General features: G+C 45.0%; 1 protein-coding gene across 5 annotated transcripts in view; it reads right to left on the reverse strand.

Annotated features, from left to right (window-relative positions):
- NCAM2 (neural cell adhesion molecule 2) overlaps window positions 1-24,470 on the reverse strand; it is a 1,466,086-nt gene that overhangs the window by 700,289 nt on the left and 741,327 nt on the right. For all 5 annotated transcript variants that reach the window (XM_069204093.1, XM_069204094.1, XM_069204098.1 and 2 more), the window contains exon 5: window positions 24,216-24,353. In XM_069204093.1, the coding sequence (XP_069060194.1) occupies window positions 24,216-24,353 (138 nt within the window). The remainder of the gene's footprint in view (window positions 1-24,215; window positions 24,354-24,470) is intronic.

Raw genomic sequence — 24,470 nt, forward strand, 5'->3', positions numbered from 1 at the left:
CTACACTGCAAGTGCTGCTGTGACTTCGGTCTGGAAGAGACAATGGCTCGTGCGTCTGGGGAAAGGGCCCCGGCCTTCACTGCACAGGAGTTGGAGAAGCTCGTGGACGGGGTCCTCCCCCAGTACACACTACTCTACGGTCCTCCAGACCAACAGGTAAGTACACAGGGAGCACGTTGTATGGGCTATGCCTGAGTGGATGGAGAGGGCTGGTTGTAAGAAGAAAGGGGTCACGGTTCTGCATGCATGATGGACTGTGAATGCTTGTGCCACATGGTAAGGGTAGGGATGTGGCCCACTCACTTCGACGGTGCAGTTGCTAATGACTTCTCTTCTTCCCCTGTACATGTCATGTAGGTCAGCACCCACCAGAAGAAGGATATTTGGCATACCATCGCCAAGGACGTCCAGACCCTGGAGGTCCACCACAGACGGAGCACCCACTGCCGTAAAAGATGGGAGGACATTCGCCGCTGGAGCAAGAAGACGGCGGAGGCTCAGCTGGGGTTGGCCTCCCAACGTGGGAGGGGTGCCCGTCGCACCACGACATCCCTGATGTTCCGGATCCTGGCGGTGGCCTACCCGGAGTTAGATGGGCGCTTGAGGGCATCACAGCAGACACAAGGGGATGAGTACAACATCATTCTGCGGACTTTGCGCGCAGTGAATGTGTCTGGGTGGGGGAGGAGGGCTGTGGGTTCCCCTGGCCAGGGCGAATTCCGTAGGCTAGGCCCCTCCATAATGCAGGTCGTGTGGCACTCCACCCCACCTCTGTAGAGTGCCAAGTACAGGTATACATGCCCCTGTGTCATCTATGTGTGCAGATTTCGACCATAGCCATGTAGGTCATATCCCAGGAACTGCATCTGTAGAGCCCAACAGCGCGGCGTAGTGCAGGGGGCTGCTGTGTCAGTATTGTCCGCCAACGGTAGCGGTAAGCCATGCACTCAACCTGTCTTTCTTCTGTCGTCCCCCCCCCCCTTTTTGTGGTCTCCCTGTTCTTGTGTGCATCAGCATCATCAGGCGGAGGTACAGTGGCACCGGAGCACGAGGGAGCTGCATCCCATATGGCCATGGAGGGCCACACCACGGACTCAAAATACACCAGTGGGACGGAGGGCGAGGGGAGCTTCACGGCGGGGACAGGATCAGCAACCAGCGACATGGACTCGTCCTCCGATGGGAGCTCCCTTGTGGTGGCGGCAAAATCTGTGCCCCCCACTTCTACAGGTACAGCCGCCACCCCCCCTACCATCACCTTCGCCCCAGGCACCTCAGCCCCTGCCCCTGTCACCTCTGCTGCCCTCAGTGAGGAGGCCATTGACCTCCTCAGGTCACTCACTGTTGCGCAGTCTACCATTTTGAATGCCATCCAGGGTGTAGGAAGGGAATTGCAACACACTAATGCATTCCTGGAGGGCATTCATTCTGGTCAGGCTGCCCTTCATCGAACCCGGCAAACTGTGGCCTCAGCACTGATGGCAGCCATTGTCCCTGTGTCTAGCCTCCCCCCTCCAACTTCCTCCACCCAGACCCAATCTCCTGTACCCCTGCCTATCCCATGCACACCATCAGACCAGCATGCACACCCCACACCACACAAGGGAAGCTCAGGCAAACATAAGCACCACACATCCCACAGGCACTCACGCAAGCATCACACACATACAGACACACCAACATCCACTGCCTCCACTGTGTCCCCCTCCTCGTCATCTCCCTCCTCCCTCCCAGTCTTGTCTACACTCTCACCTGCATGCACTATCACTACAGCCACTAGGTCCCGAACCAGCACACCCACCACCACACCCGGCTCATGTACACTCACCACCCCCAATAGCTTTACACGTCCCCTGGGTCCTCTCCCAGTGGGTCTGTGACGCCCCCTCCCAAAGTACACAAACGCAGGTACACACCCACCCAACATACATCCACCTCACAACAGCCTCCAGCGCATGCACCTGCACCCAAAGCCACAAAAGTTACACCTCCTACAACCACCTCCTCTTCCTCCACTCCCAGACCCCCTCCATCTACCCGTCCCAGTGTTCCTAAGAAACTTTTCCTGACCAAGCTTGACCTCTTTCCCACCCCCCCTCCAATTCATAGGTCCCGTACTAGCACCTCAGCCAAAAAATCTCCGGGACCAGTGGTGCCTGTTGTTAGAGGTATGTGGAGTGCACCGGGCACCAGGGCAGCCAGTGTGACACGGAGCCACAGCACAGCCAGTCCCCCCCCGTGAAGCACCAGAAGTTGGACAGTGCCCATGCGGGAGTGGGGGAAGACTCCAGCCAGCAAAGCCGCTCACAAGCGTCCCGGGGGGAGTGTCCACTCAGCTGTGACTCCTCCCAAGGTGGGGAAGGGGCAGAAGAAATCGCCAAAGTCTGGGAGGAGCAGCATGGCGGAGAAGACCGTCATCATCCCCGCTGCCCAGGAGGCCACTGCCAGCCCAATCGTCACTGGCCAGGAGGCCACCGCCAGAGTCAGTGCCCAGGAGGGCAACCCAATTGTCAGTGGCCAGGAGGCCACCGCCAGAGTCAGTGCCCAGGAGGGCAGCCCAATCGTCAGTGGCCAGGAGGCCACCGCCAGAGTCAGTGCCCAGGAGGGCCCCGGCAGCCACAGCCCAGCTGCTCAATGAAGGACCGCCAGCCCTAGCCCAGCTGGGCAATTAAGGACCACCATGGCAAGCACCGTTGAACAGGGCAAGCGCCGCTGAACAGGGCAAAGACCGCTGAACAGGGCAAAGACCGCCATGGCAAGCACCGCTGAACAGGTCAGAAACTTCAACCTCAAGCACCGCTGAACAGGGCAAAGATCACAGTAGCAAGCACCGCTGAACAGGGCAAGCACCGCTGAGCAGGGCAAAGACCGCCATGGCAAGCACCGCTGAACAGGTCAGAAACTTCAAACTCAAGCACCACTGAACAGGGCAAAGACTGCTATGGCAAGCACCGCTGAACAGCGCAAGCACCGCTGAACAGGGCAAAGGCCGCTGAACAGGGCAAGGACCGCCAACTCAAGCACTGCTAGCCCATGAGCGGCAGGGGCAGTGACACAACTGGGACCGTCACGGGGAGAGTGATGCACTCTGGGCACCAGTCCCCCTCTAGAACCAGTGGAGACATGCATCCACTCAGTCTGTCCTTGGCAGGATGAAGCACTCTGGGCACCAGTCCCCCTCCAGAACCAGTGGAGAGATCCATCCACTACCTCTGTCCTGCACAGGTTGAAGCACTCTGGGCACCAGTCCCCTTCCAGAGCCAGTGGAGAGATCCATCCACTACCTCTGTCCTGCACAGGATGAAGCACTCTGGGCACCAGTCCCCCTCCAGAACCAGTGGAGAGATCCATCCACTCCGTCTGTCCTGCACAGGATGAAGCACTCTGGGCACCAGTCCCCCTTCAGAACCAGTGGAGACTGTTCTCCACTTGAGAGACTGTGGCTTTGCACTCCCCAGGATTGAACAGTGGGCAAACCAGCCCAGGATTGAACAGTGGGCAAACCAGCCACTGTAGAGACTTGAGAGACTGTGGCATTGCACTCCCCAGGATTGAACAGTGGGCAAACCACCCACTGTATAGACTTGAGAGACTGTGGCTTTGTACTCCCCAGGATTGATCAGTGGGCAAACCACACACTGTATAGACTTGAGAGACTGTGGCTTTGCACTCCCCAGGATTGAACAGTGGGCAAACCACCCACTGTAGAGACTTGAGAGACTGTGGCTTTGCACTCCCCAGGATTGAACAGTGGGCAAACCACCCACTGTAGAGACTTGAGAGACTGTGGCTTTGCACTCCCCAGGATACATCAATGGGCATGGAGCCCCCTCGTGGATCTGGCGTCGTGCACTCATCCGGCTGAGGTGCCCCCCCTTCCCTTCCCCCTGAGGTGCCTGTTGTATTTGTATCTGATGCCCCAGCAGTGTTCTCTCCGTTTCTGGTCAGGTATCTTGTGTGGGCCTTGCCCATACATTTTGGGCCCAGTGGTCCACGGACAATGACTTGTGCATTACCTGCACTACTAATCGTGGTGTATATTTTGTTTAATGTGTATATATATATATATATATATATATATATATATATATATATATTGGTTACTGTAGTTTGATATATTACAATGGTTCCACTCATTTCCTTTGGTCTTTGCATTCTTCCGGGGGGGTTGGCGGTTGTTACTGTAATGTTTGGATATGCATTGGTGTATGTGTTGTAGTGGGTGAAGGTGGGGGTGGGGGTGGGGGTGTTGCGTGTGTGTGTGCCTGTCTTTTGCCTCCCCCTCCCCTATGTCGTAGGTGCAGTACTCACCGTTGTCTTCGCCGCCGGCGTTGATGATCGTCGTACAGGAGCAGGAAGACTAGTGCAGGAAGTATATGGAGTTCTGGCTCCATGGTGTCCTCCTTCCTCGTGGAGTGGGTAGATGTGAGCGTTTTCCCTTTGAAATGGCTGTTTCCGCCGTGTTTTTATCCGCGGTGAATCCACCCGGAAAAGGTGGCGGATTGGTGTGTTGTGATACTGTGGGCGGTACATTGTCTTCCGCCTGTCTGTTGGCGGTGACCAACGCGCTGTTTGTTTGTACCGCCGTGGCGATCGGAGTGTTAAAGTGGCTGTCTTTGTTGGCGGTTTCCGCCACGGTCATAATTCATTTTTTTTACTGCCGGCCTGTTTGCGGTCTTACCACCGCTTTAACACCGTCCGCCAGGGTTGTAATGACCCCCTAAATATTTTAATAAACAAAGGATCTTGCATTAAAATAAACTGATTGGTACCCTATCAGCCACAGAGACTTTATTAAAAGGCTAATAAATCAATGCAGTAAATAAATCAGGTAGTTCCACCTCAGAATTCAAGGAGGGGTGATACTGTCTAACGGCTTACTGCCACAATCACTGCTTGGAGGTAGTGAGAAGATCTATGAGAGTGTCATGGAATATAGTGCTGCAGAGTAGAGCAGCATATACTGCACTGACTGGTGCAGAGTAGAGTAAGAGTGGCATAGGCTGCAGTATTATGGAGCAGTGTAGTGCACAGTGTAGTGGCAAAGAGTACAGTGCAGTAGGATAGAATAGAGTGGGGTAAAGGAGGGGTGGGCAAAATATTCTGTTCGGATGCAGAATTGGCAGAATTATGGGGCCACTCCGTGTTACTCTTTAATGTGTAGTTCTGGCCAAATTCCGTCAATCGCCTTGTGGTGAATATTTTCTCCTGTGAGGCTCCAGTGTATGCAAGCTGGTGATCAGGAGTGAGATTTGGCATCCCTTAGAGTCCTTTTCAGACGTGGGTGGTTGCCACTGTTCATGTGCAGTCAGAGGGCTGCAGTTCTAGCAGATTTGCTGCCACTGGAGAAGAGTTTCTACTTGAGCTGTAGAAAAATCAACTCAATATGCTGCATACTCTTGAGCAGTGCAAGTTGAAGTTTGCCAAGATTTTCAGTGCTGCTAGCACTATTGGCACACATATTGAAGCATGAGCAGTGTGAGCTGCATAATATCTGCCCATTGGCAGAATTCGGTTGAATCTTGCAGATGTTTTCTGTAACTCCACAGAATTTTGCAGAGTGAAACTCTGTGATTTCCACCCAACCATAGTGCCAAGTACAGGAGACTGGCATAGAGTGAGGTGGTGTAGAGTAGAGTGTGCTGGTGTACCATGCAGTGGTATGGAGTGCAGTGGCATAGAGTAGATTGGTGCAGAATATAGTGGCACAGAGTGCAGTAATGTAGATTGCATTGATGAACAGTGCAGCAGCATAGAGCAGAATGGTGCAGACCAAAGTACAGTGGTGCAATGGCATATAGTGCAGTGGCATGGAGTGTTGCGAGTGGTTTCTAGTAGAATAGATTTGCATAGAGAAGAGTGGCTTAGAGTGAAGTATTGTGCAGTAGAGTAAAGTAGAATAGAGTGGAGTGCCATACAGTAGAGTGGAAGAGAGTTCTGTATTAACATACAGTGAAGTTTAATAGAGTATTACCAGTGGCTTGTCATTGAGTAGAGTGTCATGGAGTGGAGTACAGTGGAAGAGTGTTGTAGAATGGAGTGGCATAGGGTGGAGCAGAGTGGGGTAGAGTGTCCTAGAGTGGAGAGTCTTCAAGTGGAGTGTCATAGAGTAGAGTGGGGAGAGTTTAATACAGTGCAGTGTCATAGAGTGGAGTGTCATTGAGTGGTGTAGAGTGGCACAGAGTGAAGTACATTGTTATAGAATGGAGTAGATTGTTATAGAGTGTGGTAGAGTGCAGTGGCATAGAGTGTCATAGAATGGAGTGTGATGTAGTAGAGTAGTGTATAGTGGAGCACGGTGCAGCAGTGTGTCATAAAGTACAGTGGAATAAGCTAATATGGAATGTCACAGGGGGATTTTTGTAGAGATTGTAGGGTCAAGTACAGTCTCACAGAGTGCCATAGAGTAGTGTAGCGTGTCTTGCAGTGTTGTAGAGTGGAGTAGCAAAGAGTGGAATACAGTGTTATAGAATGGATTAGTAAAGGGTATTGTAGGGTGCAATAGAGTGCCATGCCGTGGATTACAGTGAAGTAGAATACAGTGTTGCAGTGTAGAACTGTCTGTTGTGGAGTGTCATGTCATAAAGTGTTGTGGAGTAGAGAGCTGTGGCTTAGAGTGTAATGGCATAGAGTGTCATGACATAGAGTGTTGTGGCGTACAGCGTCATGGCATACAGTGTTGTGGCACAGAGTACAGTGGTGCAGAGTGAAGTGGCACAGAGCAGAGTGGCACAGAGTGAAGAGGTGTGTCAGAGTAGAATCAAGGGGCATAGAGTAGAGTACACTGATATACAGTAGAATGGCATACAGTAGAGTGGTGTAGAGTGCAGTGGTAAAGAGTAGAGTGCAGTGGTGTACAGTGGTCCAGAGTAGAGCAGAGTTGATTATAAACACTAAGGTACAGTGTAGTGGAATAGAGAGGTGCAGAGTAGAGTGGCATGGAGTAGAGGGGTGTACAGTGCAGTAGAGTACGGTGCAGTGGCATACAGTGCAGTGGCCTAGAGTAGAACATATCAAAGTGAAGTAGAGTGGTGTACATTGTAGTGGTGCACTGTAGAGTGCAATGGCATCTACAGCACGCGGTATAAAATTCAGTGACATACTTTGTCACAGAGTACAGTGATGCCGCAGAGTGCAGTAGCATAGCGTGCAGTTGTGTACAGAGCAGTGGCATAGAGCAGAGCTTTGTAGAGAAGAATGGAGCAGAGTACAATATCATAGAGTGCAGTGGTGCAGACTAGAGAATCAGAGAGAGTAGTGGTGCAGAGTGGAGTAGAGTAGAGTTTAGTAGAGTAAATTGGAATAGAGTAGAGTGTCATACAGTAAAGTGGAGTAGAGCAAAGCTGAGGTCAATGCCTGGAGTGTTTTACATTGTAGCAGAAGAAAGTGAAGTAGAGTGGAGGGTCATAGAGCAGCATATCATGGAGTTAAATGTTTTAGAGTGGAGAGTTGTAGAATATTGTAGATTGGAGTACAGTGGTGTAGAGCGGAGGGGTATACATTGGAGTAGAATGTTGTTGGATGGTGTGGCGTAAAGTGGATTGGTGCATTGTAGAATACATTACAGTGGCATAGGGTGGAGAGGAGTGTCATACAGTGCAGTGTTGTACAGTGGAGTTTCATTGAGTGGAATGTCATTGATTGGGGATGTCGAGTAAAGTGTCATCAAATAAAGTGCCTGCAGTGGTGTACCATCAGGTAAATCGGAGGGACTGCTCCTCTAATTCTCCTATTCAGGAAGGGGTTGCAGTGAGTGGTAGTATATCGGCTGTGTCGGATATAGATTGACGTGATAATTCAATGGCGCAGGGAGCTTCTTTTGACATTGTTTGGATGCGTTGGGTGGTGGAACAGGCAGCGGAGAATACTAGTACTTTACCACCAAGCAATAACCCTAGCAGTGTTACTGTGCATAGCTCAATCTCTGTAGATGCTAGTCAGGATTTAGGTAAAGTAACTAAGGTATTACATAGGAATGTGACTGGGTTACAGGCTAATTTATGTGATCCTGATTGGGATATGTTTATTGATGCTCATCAAATTATCTTGTTGCACACAACATGGGCCACTGAACCGGCCTATAGGACAGGATTTCTTATTTTTATGCCTATGCCACTCCAACAAGGGTAGGGAGAGCTTTGAGAGGGGGGTTACTTATTTCGATAAAAAATACACTTGATTATAGAGTCCAAGTGATTGAAATAGGCTCCAGGGATATACTAAGTGTCCATATTGTGAACAGGGGTCCTCATTTGGTGAAACATTTTGTGTTGTTGAACATTTACATACGTACGGTCAGTATATTATAGAGCAGAGTCGCAAACAGTACATACCTTATGCTCCTTGGTTGAGAACGTGTCATGGCAGTGATGGCCAGTGACTGTTGCAGGTGATTACAACACCAAATTTTAAACATTAGATCCTCTCTCATCTATAATGGCCATGTTAAATGCCTAATGGGGCATACCAGAACTTACCACAAACCTGGCCATGCGATGGTAAATGGCAATGCTTCAGATGTTTAGCCTTTATCTAAATTATGGGTTATGAGCTGCAAATGGCCGCACAAAGTGTGACCATTGTCCCCAGCCAACTTTTAAAGGAGGAACATATGTCAATTACATAGATTATGTTCTTGATATAAGGCTTTGGCTATTTCTGGTTGAAATAGTGGTGGTTCAAAGGGCAGACAGTGATCACAATGCTTTTGTTACTGATTTATGTTCAAAGCTTTTTGAAAGAACTCTGAGAGAGACTTCTGATCATTTTGATATGGTGTTAGATTGCTCCAACAACCGCAGCTCATTATTAGTGAGAGTGATCACATTAAGGCTAGCATTCATAGTGAACTAGTAAAAATTTTTAGTTTGATGGGGCTTCGTATGTTATATGCAGGAAATTTGCTTACATTTATGTACAGCATGAATAATTGTTTGGCACTTTAAAACTCCTATTTACAAAACAACTAAGGAGACTGCAAGTAAAGTCTAGTACCTATTACCGGTACCCACCTGCATGTAGACTTGCTAAAAGGAATTTGAATAAAGCTGTAAAAATGGGTATGAAGGAGAATATTGTTGGGACCATGAGGGTTTACAAGGCTTTTTTGGTTGGGGCAAAAAAGATGTGGGAGGATTCCCAGTGGAATCAGATATAAGAAGGCCTGAGAAAACATGACTTTGCACATTTTTTAAAGTTAGTTTCAGTGGGCAATGGGTTTGGTAAATCTATTTCTGATGTGTTTGTCTCTGCTGAATGCTGGGTCAAACATTTTAAGTCTCTGTACAGCCTACAGGAAGACAGTCGGGTAGGTGCTGCTGCAAAAAAAGGAGGCTTCATTATCATCTACTGCATTATGTCATCCACAGTTGTTTATTTTAGATGAAACAAAATCTGCCCTTTTATACACAAAGAAGGAGAAAGCCTCTGGCCCTGACTGTATAGCTGCAGATTTATTTCTTTTGGAGTCTGGTATTTGGGCTCCATATTTGAATATGCTAAGAAATGTAGGCTCTTAAGGGAAAGAAATCTCAGATACGTTCCTGTTCATAAAAAGGGGCTAGAGATAACCCTGACAATTACCGATCAATAGGTTTAATGGACTGCTGCCAGAAGATCTTTTGCCATCAAGTCGTATTCTGGACCCAGGAGTGGAAGACAGATAATAATGTTTTATCTCACTTTCAGGTGGGGCTCAGAGAAAAAACGGGGACAGTGAATTAAACATTTCAGTTTATAACTATTTGCTGGAAATATTAAGAATGAACACCTTTATGTGGCCTTTATGGACATGAGAGCTACGTTTCATTTAGTGCCACGGCATTTCATTTGGGTGGTGGTGGATACTTTGGGGATGCCTCATGACCAATTGAATCTGATACATATGCCTAGGAGAGATGGAATGATAAAGGAGGACTCATCCCTTGGATTTCCATCAAGCGGGGGGTATGGCAGGGCTGCATGTTGGCTCCCACCCACTTTTCTTAATATATTAATAAAGTGGTGGGTTATTTGCCTATCTCCCAGCATGACAGTCCCAAGTTAGCAGGAGAGTGTACACCGGTCCTGCTTTTTGTAGATGACACCCTACTGATATTGCACACCCTCATAGGGTTAAAACATCGGCTTGATCAGATTGTTCACTTCAGTATATGAAGAGGCCTCAAAATGAATGCAGAGAACCCTATGCATATGGCCATTAACCCCCATCGAGTTTTTAAAACACACTGACAGTTGATAGGACCTCAATAGAGCGAGTTAAGAGATTTGACTATCTGGGTGTCAGATTGACAGAAAAGCTTACATGGGACCTACAGACTCAGGAAGGTCATGCCCTTTTGTCCCATTGAGCTACAGTGATTGCCAGAAAGCACAGACTGTCATCTAATAGATGTATTTCTCCTGCACTCTAGGTGTACCAAGTGGTGGCATTGGGTGGTACCCCGTGTGGGGTGTTAATATGAAGTTTTGTTGATTTAACAAGGCTTGTCATTATAGAGAATAGTTTCATTAGGTCTTAATTACCTATTCCAGCATGTACCCTGTTAGTTCTGTTGAGGTGGAATCTAAACATGAAAAGAATTGACCATGTCACTTGTTTCAAAGTGCTGACATATTGGGTTGGGATATGGACGACTCCAGAGCTGAGGCCATACAAACTAGTGTTCAGGAGTTATTCTCCTTACATAGTAGTTGTAGTACCCCCGGTTGTATTCTGAAAAGTCCTCATGTAGTAAGTTGAAGCTCTCCAAAGAGTAGGAGGATCCCGGTACAATGGATAAGACCACTATTAAAAGAATCAAGGGACTATGGGGGTGATTCTCACCCTGGCGGGCGGCGGAGGCCGCCCGCCAGAGTTCCCCCCTCCAAAATACCGCTCCATGGTCGAAAGACCGCTGAGGGTATTTTGGGTTTTGCACTGGGCTGGCGGGCGACCGCCAAAAGGCCGCCCGCCAGCCCAGTGCAAAACACCCTTCCCACGAGGACGCCGGCTCAGAATTGAGCCGGCGGAGTGGGAAGGTGCGACGGGTGCAGTGGCACCCGTCGCGTATTTCAGTGTCTGCAAAGCAGACACTGAAATACAAAATGGGGCCCTCTTACGGGGGCCCCTGCAGTGCCCATGCCGTTGGCATGGGCACTGCAGGGGGCCCCAGGGGCCCCACGACACCCCATACCGCCATCCTGTTCCTGGCGGGCGAACCGCCAGGAACAGGATGGCGGTATGGGGTGTCAGAATCCTCCATGGCGGCGCAGCGAGCTGCGCCACCATGGAGGATTCATTTGGGCAGCGGAAAACCGGTGGGAGACCGCCGGTTTTCCGCATCTGACCACGGTCAAACCGCCGCGGTCAGAATGCCCTTCGGGGCACCGCCAGCCTGTTGGCGGTGCTCCCGCCAACCCTGGCCCCGGCGGTCCATGACCGCCGGGGTCAGAATGACCCCCTATATTGGGAACATGTGTTAGAAATGACGTGGCATGAAACAGAATCTGAAGGGCTTCTAGATACATGTTTGATCCTTAAACCCTGCCCCCACTTTGAAGTCTATTTAGACAGGGTTGTTCCACCAGAGGCAAAGTCATTGTACATTCAGTTTTGATTAGGAACACTCCCATTGAGATTTTTACTATTTAATGGGGCCCTCATGATTTGAAGCAGGCGAATTGTCCCTGTTGTAATAGTTCTGATGAAACAGACGTGCATTTTCTTTTATTTCGTCAAAAGTATAAAGTGCTGAAAGACAGATGGATTCTCCCCCTCTGCCTCAATTTGGGAGCAACTGATTCCATAGTGTTTACCCTGACAAAATTTCTGAAGTGGGCATGGTCTATTCGCACAAAGATGTTGAAAGCTGGATCCTGGGACAGGCCTCTAGATTTTAAAAAATTCAATGTCTAAATGATTGCATGATACTTTTGATTGTACCTAGATTATTGTTGTTGGATGACATATGATATGGCTAATACACTTTATTAAGCAGTTTAGGCTGTGGAGTCATATTAAAACTCCATGATTTTATGTTTATGTGTATGTTTTTAGATGTCTTATCTATTATTTTTGTTTTTATTGTCTGAATTGTGCTAGATCTAGCTTCTATACAATGGCTGTTATATGTGCTGTTTTTATATGTTGATGCTGTATTTTTATGGTCATAATGACCGAAATAAAGTATATGATGATGATGAGTATCATAGCATAGAGTGAAGTAGAGTGCTGTAGTTTAGAATGACATACAGTAGAGTGTTGTAAAGTGGAGGGGCGTAGAGTGTCATAAAGTGGAGTGGTATAGAGTGAAGTGCCATAGAGTGAAGTGCCTTTAGTGTCATGTCATAGAGTGTTGTGGCATAAAGTGTCATGGTGTACAGTGGAGTGGTATGTCATAGAATGAAGTGTAGTGGCTTGGCTTAAAGAATCCTTTGTTTTATATGTAGGTAGGTAGGTAGTCACAGTTATTACATACTTTCCATGGGAAAATAGTTTTTTGTTTTGCTATTAACCTTAGTTGAGTTTGACAAATCTTTACAAATTTTTCAAAACTAGTGTGCAAGTTAATTTAGCTGCTGTCTAAAACCTTTTGGGATGATTCATCAAGTGGGAGCCAAGAAAAAGGGGTGGTCCCAAAACTAATTTTCCCCATGCAATTTCCTACATGGATTTTAGACATGGCTACAGTCCAAAAAGAGAACAGAATTACAGAAAATGTATTAGAAAGCTAGATCTTGGTCCAGAAAGATTTCTTTTAGTAATCTGGTGTAAAATTAAGTAATTTGCTATAAATGTGTTCAATACTAATAAAAAAAAGATTTATATATATTGATGGACAAGAATGGTCACAGATGCTACAGGTTTCATACTAGGATCAGATTGGCTGCCACCACTTCAAGAAAATGTGAAGGAGGTGGACAACAACTCCCACAATGCAGTGAGGCTATACATTGACCAATTATGCAATGCAACTTATGGGTATGGAACCACCATGATCAAGACAGAGATCAAAACATGTAGGTGGTAACTAATGAGGCATTGAAAATCTCTGATTGAAAACAATTGAAAAGCAAGTTCCCAGGAGTGGAGTGCTTTCTTTTTTTGAAAAATGATTTTGGGGAGGTGATCAATCCCCGGCAGTGGCACCAGCAGTTGAGCGCATCGCTCTGTGACCATCTTTCTTTGTCTTTAATATAGGTGAGTGGTGGTGCCTGGCATTTAATAGAAGTCAAAAGCAATTTGTTGATCTGGGAAAGGGGATGCTGATCTCTTGTGTGATCATGTCTGATTCAGAGATAAAGAAACTGGATGGTTCAACTTCAAATACGCCTTTGCCGAAGGATTTACAATTAGGATGGAGATATTCAGCATGCCGATGTGGCCCGTTTACTGAGAAAAGAGTCAGTTTTAGGGGCCAGGGAATTTAGCATGTTGGTGTTACTAACTAGAGATTATCAAATGTAGTGAGCTAATGTGGGAACAGAGAAAATCTAAAAATGCACTTGTAAGGACTTGACATGAAAAAGTGAATTTACAGCCAACCACTCAGAATAAGACGCATCTGCAACAATAAAGACACGCCTGTAAAGACCATCTACAGACGCTTGTTAAATTATTTAAAAAGCTGGGCTATCATCTGCATATCATTCTGCAACAAATTGACAAGCCTTTGCAGTTACCCAAGGAAACACGTATTTGGAATACAAACAGAAGAAACAAAAGGGACAGAATCTCGATTGTGGTTGACTATCATCCATCAGATCCCAACTACAGAAATATAATTCAAACAACTTTTCCATTACTATCGACCTACTTGTGAAAAATTGCAAAAGATTTTTTGCGAAACCGCCAATCATTGCTTACTGCAGAGCTCCCAATTTACAATTGCTTATTGTGAGAACTGAACTTAAGCAAGATATAACAAATGTGGGAGTTAATTGCTGTGATTCTAAAAGGTGCATCACATGTGAATACCTTTTATAAACATCATCAGTAACTAGCTCTAGAAGGACGTATGGAATAAGACAACATCTTACATGTCGATCAACATGCATTATTTATGTGATTTAGTGCCAACGCCAAAGTTGTAAAAAACAGTACATAGGCTAAATAGTGAATGATCTCTGCACATGATTCAGGAACCACAAATCAGTAATAATTAAAAAGAAACTTGACCAGCCTGTAGCCAATCATTTTAACCTTGTGGACAACTTATTATCAGATCTGAAGATTCCCTGTGGAACATGTCTTAAAGGAAGAACTACTGGACATCACACAAACTCCTGGATGTACCGTTTAAAATCACTGCATCCAGATGGACTGAACATCACTGACAATACCACTTGATTTCTGCATATCTGTAAGAGTTCTCATGACTGCATTGATCCCACATTCCAATTGGAATCTTAAGTCATGATGTTTTTTGAAAATCCAGCAGTGTCCAGCTGTGCTGACACTGAACAAACCATCTTGTACTACCTGAGGAAGGTGGAAGCTGAAACGTTGTAGTGGAAGTATATTTTTGTTCTTTGGTGAGACCATCTGTTTGAGTCACTTCTTTCTATCTATCTATCTATCTATCTATCTATCTATCTATCTATCTATCTATCTATCTATCTATCTATCTATCTATATCTATCTATACCTATCCATATATATATATATATATATATATATATATATATATATATATATATATATATACAGCAATTTATTTAGCTTTCTCTCTCTCTTTGATGTGATGCCATATCACTGATGGCGAGCCCAAGTTATTACCTGACTGAACTATGAATAGGTAGCTTCAGTTCATTTTTTGGGGGGTTTTCAAACATTTATTTTTAACTCACATACAATTCAAGTTAATGGGAATAGGTACTGTCACAGGTATTGCTCAGTGAATGCTGAATGCTCAGATGACTTGAATAATAAGTAGGATACCTTGTGCTGCCGCTTCTTTCATGTTACATTTGCTTGACATCAATCATTGCCAATGGTACAACTCATTGTTCTTGCAACTTCATCAGCAAGCATTTTTGCTGTGCGTGAAGTTAATGTTGTTCTGATGGTGTTCTATAAAATGATATACTCACAATGCCATCCACATTTTTATATTTAGAACAACGATTTCTGCTATAACATTGATTATTGGCACCTTAAATCAACCTCTATAGTTATTCTCTGTTGACTGTACATCCCTGTATATATGCATTTTTCTAGTCACTTCACTGCCATGAGGGCACCTCCGACCATTTTACACTGTGTGGAGTATTACATATTTATAAATGATTAGGCTCCTTTTGAATACTTTACAATATGTGGTGACTAGGCCTTTCCTCCTTTTATCACTGACTTTTGCTATGGCTACCAACCTAACTACCAAACTATTAAACGATATACTAAATGAGCTAAGAACGAATCATTGTTTTTTTGTATTAACCCAAGGTCCCAGCATGGCCTAGCATAATGATTTACCCTTCTTTTGTTATTGTTCATCCCAGTGAATCCCAGCATTAGCTACATCTTGTTTTTATTTTTCAGCCCACACAATAACATCCCACAAATATAGAGATGTATGTTAGGGAATGACTAGAGATGTGGCAAAACACTTTTGTAATTTTTCAGAGGTGGACAATAAGGGACAGTTTTTTGCATTGTGTTGCAAGCTGGTGTATATTAGTTTGGCATGAAGGGAGTTGTTTCACATTTCTTTCTGCTGATTATTTCCAAAATTATTGTTTCCGAGTAACAGATTTGTCAACTTGTCCCTAAAGTATATGTATACGTTAGTATGCATTTCATGTTATTTAACACATTCTTTGAGATGTAATTTACAAAAATACTTATTGCTGCAGATGCAAATGTTTTTTATTCAGACGTACTGGCTGTAGATGAGACTGAGTCTAATGAGTTGTGGATGTTGGGAAATCCAGTTTTAGCACTGATGAGCATCAGCTAGCATGTTCAATCAGTTCTGATTCTTTGATTTTCATTGGCGAATAGTACATCCATAAAAAAGGCGACCAGTCTTGTTCCTAGTATTATTGCTGGTAGGATGGATACTACTAATATAAGCTATACATGATTTTGGTTAATTTTCCATTTCCTGTGTTCCAGCATTTCATAATATAATTATATCTTCAAATTATCTCAGCTACATCATTGGTTTGATACTGAGCAGAAAATATAATGCAATTGTAATATCTTCTAGCATGCTCATTAAGATATTTTTATAGGATGGAACGATCCAAGTGCCTGTAGTAGTGCCATGTTTAATTTAAGGATATTTCTGCACATCCAAAGCACTTTACTTGATAGAATGTTAATATGTATTTTATTAAGATCTTCACATTCTGCCATAAGACCATCCTCATGTGCGTAACAGTGCAGCAATTTAAAATTAAATGTAAACATATGTAGTCAAGAGAATGTATATATTTGATTTAATGTTTTCATAATATGAAGAGAGTGATTAGCAGCTTCAAAAAATATTTGAATCACTTCTTTGTTTCTATTTTTTTTCTGAAAAGTTTACAGTCCATCTGGCAGGCACTGTGACAGCTTCTTCACTTGCAGAATAACTACTGCGATTACATGCAAAAAGCTAAAAAAAAACTGTAGAAAATATAGAATTTTTATTATTACAGTTTGAGGATAATTGATTATTGTTAATCCATGGTAGATAAGGGCCTTAATTACAAGTTAATTTGAGGCAATATTTATCATATCCTGTTAAATTTGACTCTGCTAGGTTAAAATTTAAAGGGTCTAATAAATTACTCCCAAATACAAATTTGTCACTGATAAAGGACGCTAACGAATTTTACTGTTTAACATTTTGAATTCTGAATGTCCCAGCGATTACCAGACAGTTCAACCAATACATTTTGGCAGGTTTTATTTGAAGAAAGTTATTTTGGGAAGGCTTCAGGAGTGCTGTGCAAGCTGCAAACTCCTGATTGCAATTTGTGTGGTAACAACACATTTGACCAGGCCACTCATAAGGAAGGCCTGTGTGTTACTTCAATATATTGACTGCTCATGACCTCATATGTGACAGCATCAAAAATTACAAAGATGACATTATATATATAACCTTAACATCTTTATTCTTTAAAAAATGCAATGGCAACAATATTGTCCATATTTTTAGAAATATGTTGCTTTAACCCCTTAGCTCCTGGGCCTTTTCCCCCCCAGTGCTGAGCCCTTTTTTGGCTATTTGGGGTAGTTCGCTCTTAGGGCTTCATAACTTTTTGTCCACATAAGCTAACCACGCCAAATTTGCGTCCTTTTTTTCCAACATCCTAGGGATTCTAATGGTACCCAGAGTTGGTGGTTTCCCCTGGAGGAGACCAAGAAAATAGCCAAAATACAGTGAAAATTTTGTTTTTTCCAAAAAAATGGGAAAAAAGGGCTGCCGAAGAAGGCTTGTGGTTTTTTCCCTGAAAACGCCATCAACAAAGGGTTTCTGGTGCTGAAATCACTATCTTCCCACCTTTCAGGAACGGGCAGACTTGAATCAGAAAAACAAATTTTTCAACACAAATTTGTCATTTTACTGGGACATACCCCATTTCTACTATATTTGGTGCTTTCAGCCTCCTTCCAGTTAGTGACAGGAATGGGTGTGAAACCAATGCTGGATCCCGGAATGCTAAACATTTATGAAAACTAGACAAAATTCTGAATTCAGCAAGGGGTCATTTGTGTAGATCCTACAAGGTTTTCCTACAGAAAATAACAGCTGAAATAAAAAAATATTGAAATTGAGCTGAAAACAACAGCCATTTTTCTTTATGTTTTACTCTGTAACTTTTTCCTGCGATGTCAGATTTCTGAAAGCAATATACCGTTTTGTCTGCTGGACTCTTCTGGTTGCGGGGATATAAAGGGCTTGTAGGTTCATCAAGAACCCTAGGTACCCAGAGCCAATAAATGAGCTGCACCCTGCAGTTGGTTTTCATTCTATACTGGGTATACAGCAATCGATTTGCTGAAATATGAAGAGTGAAAAAGAGGTATCAAGAAAACCTTTGCATTTCCAAAATGGGATCAAGATAAGGTTTTGAGGAGCAGTGGTTATTTGCACATCGCTGAATTCCGAGGTGCCCATACTAGCATGTGAATTGCAGGGCATTTCTCAAATAGACGTCTTTTTTACACACTCTCTTATATTTGGAAGGAAAAAATGTAGAGAAAGATAAGGGGTAATAACACTTGTTTTGCTATTCTGTGTTCCCCCAAGTCTCCCGATAAAAATGATACCTCACTTGTGTGGGTAGGCCTAGTGCCCGCGACAGGAAATGCCCCAAAACACAACATGGACACATCCTATTTTTTTTATAGAAAACACAGCTGTTTTTTCCAAAGTGCCTACCTGTAGATTTTGGCCTCTAGCTCAGCCGGCACATAGGGAAACCTATCAAACCTGTGTATTTCTGAAAACTAGAGACCTAGGGGAATCAAAGGAGGGGTGACTTGCGGGGCTCGGACCAGGTTCTGTTACCCAGAATCCTTTGCAAACCACAAACAGTGGCTAAAAAAACAAGTTTTCCTCACATTTCGGTGACAGAAAGTTCTGGAATCTGAGGGGAGCCACAAATTTCCTTCCACCCGGCGTTCCCCCAAGTCTCCTGATAAAAATGATACCTCACTTGTGTGGGTAGGCCTAGCGCCCGCGACAGGAAACGCCCCAAAGCGCAACGTGGACACATCCAAATTTTTGGAAGAAAACAGAGGTGTTTTTTGAGAAGTGCCTACCTGTAGATTTTGGCCTCTAGCTCAGCCGGCACCTAGGGAAACCTACCAAACCTGTGCATTTCTGAAAACTAGAGACCTAGGGGAATCTAAGGAGGGGTGACTTGCGGGGCTCGGACCAGGTTCTGTTACCCAGAATCCTTTGCAAACCTCAAAAAGTGGCTAAAAAAACAAGTTTTCCTCACATTTCGGTGACAGAAAGTTATGGAATCTGAGAGGAGCCACAAATTTCCTTCCACCCGGCGTTCCCCCAAGTCTCCCGATAAAAATGATACCTCACTTGTGTGGGTAGGCCTAGCGCCCGCGACAGGAAACACCCCAAAGCGCAACGTGGACACATCCAAATCTTTGGAAGAAAACAGAGGTGTTTTTTGAGAAGTGCCTACCTGTAGATTTTGGCCTCTAGCTCAGCCGGCACCTAGGGAAACCTACCAAACCTGTGCATTTCTGAAAACTAGAGACCTAGGGGAATCCATGGAGGGGTGACTTGCGGGGCTCGGACCAGGTTCTGTTACCCAGAATCCTTTGCAAACCTCAAAAAGTGGCTAAAAAAACAAGTTTTCCTCACATTTCGGTGACAGAAAGTTCTGGAATCTGAGAGGAGCCACAAATTTCCTTCCACCCGGCGTTCCCCTGAGTCTCCCGATAAAAATGATACCTCACTTGTGTGGGTAGGCCTAGCGCCCGCGACAGGAAATGCCCCAAAACAGAACGTGGACACATCACATTTTTTCATAGAAAACAGTGCCTACCTGTGGAATTTGGCCTCTAGCTCAGCCGGCACCTGGGGAAACCTAGCAAACCAGCACATTTTTGAAAACTAGAAACCCAGGGGAATCCAAGATGAGGTGACTTGTGGGGCTCGAACCAGGTTCTGTTACCCAGAATCCTTTGCAAACCTCAAAATGTGGCTAAAATACCACGTTTTCCTCACATTTCGGTGACAGAAAGTTCTGGAATCTGAGAGGAGCCACAAATTTCCTTCCACCCAGCGTTCCCCCAAGTCTCTCGATAAATATGATACCTCACTTGTGTGGTTAGGCCTGGTGCCTGCGACAGGAATAGATCACACAACGGTCAATGTTGGTCCTTACGTGAGGCAGCTGTTGACCCTGGGGTGATCCATTCCTGACACAGGCACTAGGTGTAGGCACTCAAGTGGGGTAGTGTTTTTATCAGGACAGGTGAGGAGTCACTGGGTGGTAGGAATGTTGTGGATCCCAGCATATTCCTGTAGTTTGTGTGACAGAAATGCGAGAAAAATAGAGTTTTTTTTCAACATTTCAGCTTTGCAGGGTATTCTGGGTAAGAAAACTTTGGGGAATCCACACAAGTCACACCTCTGTGGACTCCCCAGAATGTCTAGTTTCCCGAAATGTTTGGGTTTAGTGTGTTTCTCTATATGGCCGCCGAATCCAGGACCAAAAACACAGGTGCCTGCCTTACAAAACCAGTTTGTTTTGCCATAGACAATTTTGATGTTTCCACAATATGATTTGGGTGGTGGAATTTGGGGCTGAACTAAATTGGTGAGCTCCCAAGAGAGCACTCTCTCTCTGCTTGCCGCCGCATTCACCTGCTCTCTGGGTTGGCCTAACCCACTATTACCCAGTTGCACGAACAGCTTGCGAAGGGACAGCAGGACTGTCCTCATCACCTCCCTCATAATGTACTGGAAGAGGAGTTTTCGAATGGGACTCCTCTGACTGAAAAATCACTCCCAGAGTCTGCGCCATTGTCCTATCCCTCAGATGCTGTCTCAGTATCTGATGTCTCAGTCTCTGATCCTATGTCAGAGCGGTCCTCTATAACCCAAGTGCAGGCAGCAGTCATCCATCAAGATGCCATCTCTGCTATTGGCTAAACTGTTGCTCTAAAACACTAGCCTACGTAGACAGTCACAAAATCGATGGTGTGTGTGAGATACGTGCAACAGTAGAGGCCACCTTACCTGCGCTTCTTCCCTCAATCAGCACGTACTTTCAAGACACTCAAAAAACACCTTGTCACATACCATTCGTCACAGTCTTTAGCACCTCCTGCGCCCAGTCCAACAATCATTATTGGTGCTCCCACTCCCTCCTCCTCGGATTCCCTCATTACCACCCAGCAAAAGTGCCCTTCATCTCTCCATAGACTTTACTAATGTACTCAGCTATTTACATAAAATACAGATGTGCTCTTTGCAGTAGGCATATAAACCTTCTGCGCTTCTTTATGGCACTAAAACTGCCACTAGACAAGTCGGACCCTTTTCCCCCCAGGGAAACCACACACATATTGACAAAAGTGATGTATATATGACAGCCAACCACCTGAAACTCAACTCAAGCAAAACCGAAATAATCCTCTTTGGCCCACACAAAAACACCTGGGACCACCCATGGTGGCCCACCACGCTAGGCCCTGCACCCACCCCCGACAACTACGCACGCAACCTCAGCATCATCCTAGACTCCTCCCTCTCTATGACCCAACAAATCAACGCTCTTACCTCCTCATGCTTCAACAAACTCCGTATACTGAAAAACATTCAAATGGATCCCCACAGAGACCAGAAAAACTGTCACTCACGCACTCATCAGCAGCAGGCTTGATTACGGAAACGCCCTCTACGCCGGCACCACTCTAAAACTCAAGTGCAAATTACACGCATCCAGAACTCAGCAGCACGACTCATCCTCGACCTCCGCCGACACGAACACATCTCTCCACACCTCAAATCCCTCCACTGGCTCCCCATTGACAAAAGGATCACCTTCAAGATCCTCATCCTCGCACACAAATCACTCCACAACACAGGCCCTGCCTACCTCAACGAGAGTCACCTTCCACACCCCCACACGAAACGTCCGCTCAGCTGACCTCTCTCTCACCTCTGTCCCCCGCATCAAACACACCACCACCGGGGGCAGATCCTTCTCCTACATTGCACCCAAAACCTGGAACGCACTCACAACCCACATTCGCAAGACCCAAAACCTACTTCTTTTCAGGAAGGGCCTCAAAACCTGGCTTTTTGAACAGTGAACCTCCTAGCCCCTTTCCCTCCCCCTGTCCCCCCCCGCAGCGCCTTGAGACCCTCACAGGTGAGTAGCGCGCTTTATAAATCTCTTTGATACAGATCTACCTATATATATATATATATACATATATATATATATATATATCTCTACATAGATATATCTATAGATATATCCATGTACCTAGATATATCTATCTACATAGATATATATATATATATATAGATATATATTTTTTTTAGTTGCTGTATGGTTTCCTTGGGGGCCAAAATGGCCCCCAGGGAAACCCTACAACATCTAAAAAAAAAATTGCCCCCACAGGGGGTCACCCTGCCCACGGGCGACCCCCTGTCATTTCATTATTATTTATTTTATTTTTTTTTAAAGAAAAAAAAATCCCCTGGGGGGGCGCGATCGCACCTACCTTTTTTTTAATAAAAAAAATTATGCCGGGGGGGGCGGCCCGTTTTCCGGGGGGGCTGCCCTCCAAAAGTGAAATCCCTGGTGTCTAGTGGGGTTTCCTGGCCCCCGATCGCAGCTGTGCTGCGATCGGGGGCCAGGAAACCGTTTCAGAAGGCCTCGTAAGAAAGGGGAGACTCTCCCCTTTCTTACGAGGCCTTCCTTGAACGTGTAAAAGGCCGTTTTCCCCCATGAAAGCAGGAAGCGGCCGCAAGGCTGCTTCCTGCTTTCATGGGGAAAACACCTTTGCAACGTCAGCGCGCCTCGCGGCGCGCTGACGTCACAAAGGGGCGGGTGGGGGGCGGGGGGAGACACGGTAGCTTCTGTGTCTCCCGGGGGTAGTAAAAAAACAAAAAAAAAATCCTCGGGCGCAACGCACCCGAGGATTTATTAATGCCCTTCCTGGTGTCGGCCACTGGTCGTGACCCGCACCAGGGAGGGTGTGTGGGCGTCGGCCAGTGGCCGACGCCCGCACTCAAGCGGTTAAATGATTTTGTGTTGTGAAGTGTTATGAATAAATGTTTTAAGATCATGATAAGTTTGTGGGGTGAGTGTGAGTTTTGTAGCTGGGGTATGTGTTACAATTTGCTCAGCTACTAAAGCGTTTTGGTTTTGTTGGTAACTATAAATTCATTTGAATTGATTTTTAAGGCGCTTGCTGAGGTTTATTTTAATATGGCAATGTCACCTAACCTGAGGAAACCATAACTTACACATTCTACTTTTTCAGCTTTTTTGTTTTTAATGATAGATGCCATACCCTTTTGCTGCACCGAACCTCACAGTGCACAGCCTTTAATCATATGAAGCTGCCAGGATCTTTGGTGTTCCCAACCTTCACTGCACAGTGCTTTTTGCCAAGTCCTACACACAGCCTCTCAGGAAATTAACTCTTATTGTGCATGCCTTTAAGCCAGCCCCTGAAACAAACCTCCTATGTCCCAAGCTCCTGTTACTTATAGCCTTTGCTTTGGAAGAGTGGAGATAGAGGTCTGGCCTTTCAAGGAACCCATTAAACCAGCAGTGCTAGGCCTTGGGCCATGCACTGCAGGCCATAAAAATAGCATATGGGAAATTTCTTGGGTTCTTAAATTTTAGTTCTGAACTATAATAGTACTTTAACTTTGTCTTTTTGAAGTGTCTTTATTTATATATATGTACAAATGATTGGCTAGATAGATAAATAGATAGCTAGATATCTAGCTAGATATCTAGATAGATAGATAGATAGATAGATAGATAGATAGATAGATAGATAGATAGATAGATAGATAGATAGACAGACAGATAGATATTCATTTATATATGTAAATGTTGTGTTACATCACTCTCCGCCAGGGAGGCATTTGCATGGGTGTTGCATGGGTGTTCCCACGCAACATCCATGAATCGTGACACATCCCAGATTTATATGAACTTGCAAACCTGGGTATGAGCCCAAAAAATATGCCTCAGCAGGAAAAGTGTAACAAGGAGAAATATCTTCTCAGGGTTGATTTTTGTGCAGGAAGGTGTCTCTTCCTGCACCAAAACAATCCTGCATGCAAAGCAGGCACCCTTGTACCATAGTGCAATGGTGCCTGAGGTGATGATACGCTGACAAAAGGGCACCATTGCAGGGGTAAAAGACAGTGATGCACTGTATTGTACAAATGCAGCACACTCCTGCCCTTTCCCTGTGATGCAGGACAAACACTGCAAGAAGAATTGTTGCACTGGCCCGCACAACAAAGCCCATAAATATGGGCACTAGTTTAGAGGATTGTCTAAAAATATATTAAAAACTATTTTTTTTGCAGTGGGGATAAACAGGGAAGACCTATGTTAACATGTGAAAATGTAAGTACATTTGTTTTACCAATTTAAATTTATACTCAGAGATGTGATGAATAACTAAGACAGATAACGTAATACACATACATTCTTTTGATTGTGTGACAACTACCTTAACATTTTCTTAAAGCACTTATTTTGACTTAGACATTATTGCTTACCATTAACGATGATAATGATATCCCGAAAATCGATTTCACCTCTTGCTTCCACTCGACCTTCACATCTGTATACCCCTTCATCGTTCTTACTGATGTTTAAAATCTGAAGATTGTTGTTTGCTAGCATTGCAAATCGACCTATGAGCAAAGGATTGATAATTAAATTTCCAAAACAATTTCAATAACAAGCATGCAGAGATTTGCATTCCCTCAAGCTTTGTTTATAAAATATACTCTGTAGGTACTAAATACTCA

This window comes from Pleurodeles waltl, chromosome 8 (genome assembly GCF_031143425.1).
Source record: "Pleurodeles waltl isolate 20211129_DDA chromosome 8, aPleWal1.hap1.20221129, whole genome shotgun sequence".
Taxonomy (NCBI): domain Eukaryota; kingdom Metazoa; phylum Chordata; class Amphibia; order Caudata; family Salamandridae; genus Pleurodeles; species Pleurodeles waltl.